The sequence below is a fragment of the Olea europaea genome, chromosome 7 (assembly GCF_002742605.1).
Source record: "Olea europaea var. sylvestris chromosome 7, O_europaea_v1, whole genome shotgun sequence".
NCBI classification, from domain to species: Eukaryota; Viridiplantae; Streptophyta; class Magnoliopsida; order Lamiales; family Oleaceae; genus Olea; species Olea europaea.
This window is the reverse complement of record NC_036243.1, coordinates 19,321,145-19,327,499: the sequence shown is the minus strand read 5'-3', so window position 1 is coordinate 19,327,499 and position 6,355 is coordinate 19,321,145. Positions and strand designations below refer to the sequence as shown.

At 32.3% G+C, this 6,355-nt stretch overlaps 1 protein-coding gene across 1 annotated transcript; it reads left to right on the top strand.

The window, feature by feature from the left end:
* Positions 1-1,876: 1,876 nt before the first annotated feature.
* Positions 1,877-2,856, top strand: LOC111397710 (pathogenesis-related protein 5-like). Its single transcript, XM_023024708.1, has 2 exons — positions 1,877-1,983; positions 2,076-2,856. The coding sequence occupies exons 1-2, from the start codon at positions 1,926-1,928 to the stop codon at positions 2,768-2,770; spliced, it is 753 nt and encodes a 250-aa protein (XP_022880476.1). The 5' UTR covers positions 1,877-1,925; the 3' UTR covers positions 2,771-2,856.
* The last annotated feature ends 3,499 nt before the right edge of the window (positions 2,857-6,355 follow it).

Here is a 6,355-nt window from a genome sequence, read left to right as displayed (position 1 = left end):
CTACGGGAGATCGAGCTGTAATTGGCAATGATAATTTATCTCTCATTCTTGGTATGTTAAAGATCGTAAATAATTTTTTTTTTTATTATTCATATTATATGAAAGATCCTGACGAGTTCTTTTTTTTCAGATGAAAATATGAACGATGTTAATGGTCAAAACGAGGGGATAGATCCAAGCCCAGTCCACGTTCCTAAGCGTAACGTTGAAGGAGAAACCAACAAAATTTGATGACAACGTGTCCAACCCAAAGATAAGAGTCTCATAGCCCTATCAAGCATTGCTGAATCGTAAAAAAAAATTGCTAATGCTATGGAGATTCAAGCAACTTTGGATACATTAAACCACATCAATTGGCAATTGGTTCTAGAAAAATTACAAAGCATGGACATTGAGACGCGCAACATAATGCAAGTCATGAAAGTATTTCGATAGGATGAGAGTCTGGCTAGAGTTTTTATGAGCTTGACTGATGAAGAATTCATGCGTGATTTGGTCCTTGAGAATATTGGTTGTGATCCGCCTCCACTACTTTAAGATGGCATGATTGGATAATTCAACAAACACATATAAAAGTATGATATCTATGTTGAATTGCTACTTTCTGGTAATAGAGATTTTTTTTTTAATTTTTTTTTTCACTTTTTGTTCTTCAGTTCTACGCTGGACATAATCTCATCATTGTTTATTTCATTATCTCATAATTACTTTTCATTGGAATGAAAAATAATTCATTCTCGTAAATGAGTACAAATTTGAATTTCTGAGGTTGTTTTCCTTATTATTATAAATTTTATTATTATCTATAATATTAACGTCAAAATACGACTTCTTTAGAAAAATATAATCAGTGATATTAGTCAATATATTTAATTGTGAAGGGACCATTATTTAGTACATTAAAAAAATTGACTGACTTGTCATGGAATAATGACAATTTCCATGGAAAAGGGGGTAATTTGCATAGAAAATAGAGTCCGGCTCCCTGTCCCGGGTTGGGGACAGGTGGCGCCTCCTATTGGAGGGGCGCTGCCCCTGCCCAGCTCCCCTCCAATAGGGGGGCGCCATGTGGTGCCCCTGTCTTCCTCTCTGTCCCCAACCCGGGACAGGGAGAATTATTCTAGAAAATAATGGCCGTCAAAGATGGAAAAATTCAATATTTTCTAGGTAGAAAATTAGGTCAATTAAACTCCTTTAATTAACAATTTCCATAAAAATAATTTTTAGACAATTGAATTACTTTAAAAAAAAAATTCCATGCAAATTTCATTCTTCCAATCAAATGCACCCACCTCTTAAATACATCACCACTCTATACTCCAATCAGTCTGGAATCAAGGCTAGGTCAATACATGCATCATTTCACATTGCACAATAATGACATTAAACAAAATTTTGTAACATAAACAAGTGAGCTGAAATAAAAGATTATTAAGAAAAAAAAAAAGTGACTAGAAATCTTTGCATGAATGGAAAGATTACAAAGAGAATGAAACTCCTACACACATTCAATCACCTTCTCCTTTTTATTTAATCACAACTAATTTCATATAATTTGTGTGTTAAGCAACAAGCCTCTTTTTCTTGCCTGCTCTTATTATAATTTAAAAGGTAGAAACATTTTGGGCATTAAAAATCTAATTCAATAATAATATAGGACACATTTGGCAGAAATTTTTAGCTAGTAGATTTTGATTTTTCAAAAGTTCTGCAAAATGGGGCCTTATTAAAGCCATAAACCAATTTTGTGGGCCTCACACGTTGCAAAACTAACCTTGGACGTGCATGGTTGCAAGATTTGGATTTAACATATGAATTTAATTAAATAAAAATCAAGAAATGGACCCTATAAATAGACAACGTTCTCCCGTAATTAAAGCCACTCCCCCATTTACACAAATCTTTTCCTGTTTTTCTTCTCCACAATGCTAATGGTGGCTAGCCAAAGAATCTCTTCTCTGCTACTGGCCCTGTTCTTTATAGGTAAATTCGATCAATTCTTCAGTTTTTCGACAAAATTAATGTTGCATTTTGTTCTGTTTATGAATATTTGTTTTTGAAAAATAAATTCGCAGGAACCACAGTTGTTTCAGCCACAGTTTTCACGCTTCAAAACAGTTGCAGTTACACAATCTGGCCGGGGACACTCTCCGGTAATGGAGGCGCCATTCTTGGCGATGGCGGCTTCGCTTTAGCCCCCGGAGGAACCAGCCAACTCCCCGGCCCGCCGGGTTGGTCAGGCCGTTTTTGGGCCCGAACAGGTTGCAACTTCGACGAAGCCGGGAACGGAAAATGCATAACTGGTGATTGCGGCGGCACATTAAAATGCAACGGTGGTGGCCAAACGCCTGTGTCCCTTGTCGAATTCACACTTGCAAGTGACAACACGGGGAAAGACTTCTACGACGTTAGCCTCGTCGATGGCTACAATGTGGGCCTCGGTGTCCATCCCTCCGGCGGCTCCGGCGATTGCCAGTACGCCGGTTGCGTAGCCGACCTCAATGGAAGCTGTCCTAAAGAATTACAAGTGACAGACTCGGCCTCCGGTTCGGTAGTGGCGTGTAAAAGCGCGTGCGCCGCCTTTAACACTGCGGAGTATTGCTGCACCGGCGAAGACTCGATGCCAGTGACTTGCCCGCCGACACAGTACTCTCAGATGTTCAAGAATGCTTGCCCGACGGCTTATAGTTATGCGTACGACGATGCTTCAAGTACATGCACATGTTCGGGTTCGGATTATTTGATCACATTTTGTCCCACAATTTCGTAAATTACAATTAATTCATGGTTGATGCTTATTATGAAACATACAATAAATTACATCAAAAACTTGATTATGTTGAGTTAATTTTTAAATTTTGTGCATTTTCATAAATAATTACTTTATAAATCTAAATAAATTACATAATTAATTTTAAATTGTAGTAAATTTGTTTCTTGAAGGGAGGAGACAAGAGCCATGGTCAGTGTATAAGATTATTTAATTATTTTAATATAATGAAAGATTAGATGAAAATTATAGAAAAATGTTGACCAAGTTTTGTACTTGTCTAGAGAGTCCAAAGCACACAGACTTGTACCATGAGGCTTTTTTATGATCGTTGTGAATCAATTGTATGCGAATAATTAGACTTGTTTTTAACCGAAATTCCAACTTTCTTACATTTCTCAAGTTTAAAAACACACTTCTGATGAAACACCGCATTGCAAATTCATGTCTATGCATTAAAAAACTTTATTAGCAACACTTTCCTTTCCTTAAAAATAACACGTTATGTCTCGATGAAAATCATCATGTAATGTGACACTTGATGTAATATAAAATAATAATATCAATTAAAATATAAAATTTGCTCGATTGACTTATCATTTGATATCAACAGAGAAATTATTACAGTGGGTAACATGTAAAATTATTCTTAAACCTGTCGCTAGAGATGGTAAGAGAATACAAAGGAAAACTAAAATAGATTATCATTTTTTTGTACACATGCTTCAAGAATATCACTCACTCTATAGTAAATCATTCAAAGTCGCTAGGAAGTCAATGAGTGACATTTTAATACTCCTGAAAGACCACGTACAATAAGCTGACTATTTTAATTCATCAGAAGCCAAGTGTCCATGCCTCCCCCCTCCTTTGTTCTCACTAACCCAATAACATAAGACAGAAATCTTTGAAACTCTTTCGCCATTACTTGAAGATAACAAGCTCATAATAATGAAAGAAGTATAGTTGAGCTTCTAATTCGATTTCTTCAAAATGACAGAAGCAGTAGAATAAAATGTTTGGATAAAACTTAAATCAATTTAATTAAGTTGGATTTCGTTGGAAATTAGAAATTGAAAAATCATATTTTGGATTTGAGCTAATTAGTTAGCAAATTTATTTATGAAAATAAAATAATTTCACTTATTTAAGATAAAAAAAAATTAAAAATTTGGGAGACTCCATTCTTATTAGGTTATTAATATGATTCTTGTTCTAGAACCAAGAACGAATCGAATCCCGTCAGTTCTTGATTGAAGTACCAGTTCGGGTATTTAACTTAAAAAGAATCGCTCGATTTAGTTCAGATCCTGTTCTGGTCCGATTATATTCGGGGGTTTTGTCCGGCCCTACTCTCCAAAATGATAAACTAGGAAGTACAAATCCCTTAGCCAATTCATCGTTTGCCATCTAATCATCCTTGTCAATTAAGGATCTCCTTGGCAAAGCTTTTGAAAAATTAAAAATCGTTTCTAAGATTAAGAAACTACTTTTGAACATATTTGGATAATTTTTTGAAAATATTTTTTATGATTAAAAACGCTTTTAAAGAAAGCTGGTATAAGGTAATTTTCTCAAAAAACTCATCTACAATGAATAGAAACAAAAGTAAAACTCATAAGAAACGGGCCCTTAATAATTGGTGTTTATTATAAATAAATATTTAATCATTGATGTGATATTTTTTTCTTGCTTATATAAGAGTATATTGGGTCATGAGATTGACACTAGGTTTCAAAATATTATTGATGGTTGGACAAATGAAATTACATAAGCCCACTACAATGTTAATAGACCCATTGATGATGGCATTTTGGTGACAAACTGTTACTTTTATGCGATGACTTCCACACATTAGCCATTAAGAGACTGGAAAAATATATGGAAATGTCGTAAGATGAAAATGACACAACTTAACTATTTATTTTGCAATAAGGGTTCTTTCAATTTTAGGAGGAGCCTCCGACTTTGATTCGCACCATCTTTTAACTTGTATATGTATTTCGTATAAAAATTTAATTTTTTATATTACACTGAGTAAGTGCATTTACACATGCTTAGAAATACTTTAAAGTAGTTAGATTAGCAATCATGTTACTTGTACACAATTTGACTGACAACTTAATAAACAATCATGTGAGTTAATACACATCGTATCCATTCATTTCAAAAATTGTTTTTGAAATAAGTGATAAAGATCTTTCCAACACAAACATTGTCAACCTTGTACAACTAGCTTAATTGGTAAGTTTGACATGACTTTTGAAAATTTCCTGAAATTTTTTCTTTAATTAGGGCACGTTTGGTTTGTATTTTGATTTTGAGTTTTGAGTTTATTTTCTATTTTCTAATTTGAATTTTTGTTTTAAGATTTTTAAAAACGCGTTTACTTTGTCATTTTTAAAATTATTTCTCAAAACTGAAAACTATAAAACACATTTAATTTGAAATTTTGCAAAATTGTTTTATGACATTTTATTTCATTAAATTTGATTTCTCAGTAAAAATGAAATAATTTTATGTTAATATATTATCAAGTATTATATACATTTTAAAGTTGGTGAAGACGATGAATTAACATAAAAAAAAAAAAAAGGAATTTTAGTGCAATCCTAATACGAAGGTGACAACACTATTAAACAAATCAATACTCAATAAGTGAAGATGATGAATTGATCTTTGTGGCAATTGTTTTGGACATTAGGAAAACATTATGGTTAATGAATGTTCCTTTTCCTACCACCTATTTTATCCTAATGGTATATCTTTTTAAATCTTTTGTTGACTATAAATATTAATCTAATGGATTAAAAGTTTTTAAATTAATACATCTACAAGTAAATTAATGTTTCCTTACTAACATATTTGGCCCTGCTTTTAAAATGTCTATGTTGTAAAACTACATCCGCATTAATATGTGGGACTAAATATGTTCGTGTTTAAGCTTTATTCTTTAGAATTCAGTTTTATCCAAATTCATTTTCAATTACACATTCTCTCAATGAAATAATTACACGTGAATTTGAAAATTCTTCCTACTTTTTAATCACATTTTCTCAAAAAAATCAATTTTTACAAAATTTATTCTCGAAAAATGGGCTCAGATAAGGGATTAATTAAAATTTTGTATATTTGGAAAGAAGAACGATAGAAGTTTCTTGGGCCAAATATTAACTGCAAAGCACATCCATGTTTGGCTAAATCTATTTTATGCGTAAATTAAATTTTGCCACGCCCATAACAATAAGTTCCAATGGCTTATTAGTTATTACTGAAGTCCCGTTTATTTTTTTTTACAAAATTTATTCTCGAAAAATGGGCTCAGATAAGGGATTAATTAAAATTTTGTATATTTGGAAAGAAGAACGATAGAAGTTTCTTGGGCCAAATATTAACTGCAAAGCACATCCATGTTTGGCTAAATCTATTTTATGCGTAAATTAAATTTTGCCACGCCCATAACAATAAGTTCCAATGGCTTATTAGTTATTACTGAAGTCCCGTTTATTTTTATTAAAAATTATTATTATTATTATTATTATTATTATTATTATTATTATTATTATTATTATTATTATTATTATT

What these genes read in the sequence shown, in the direction of transcription:
- LOC111397710 (XM_023024708.1), top strand. Translation starts at nt 1,926, where the DNA reads ATGCTAATGGTGGCTAGCCAAAGAATCTCTTCTCTGCTACTGGCCCTG. An exon ending in ACTGGCCCTGTTCTTTATAG is followed by an intron (nt 1,984 to 2,075) that starts GTAAATTCGATC and finishes ATAAATTCGCAG; the next exon opens with GAACCACAGTTGTTTCAGCC.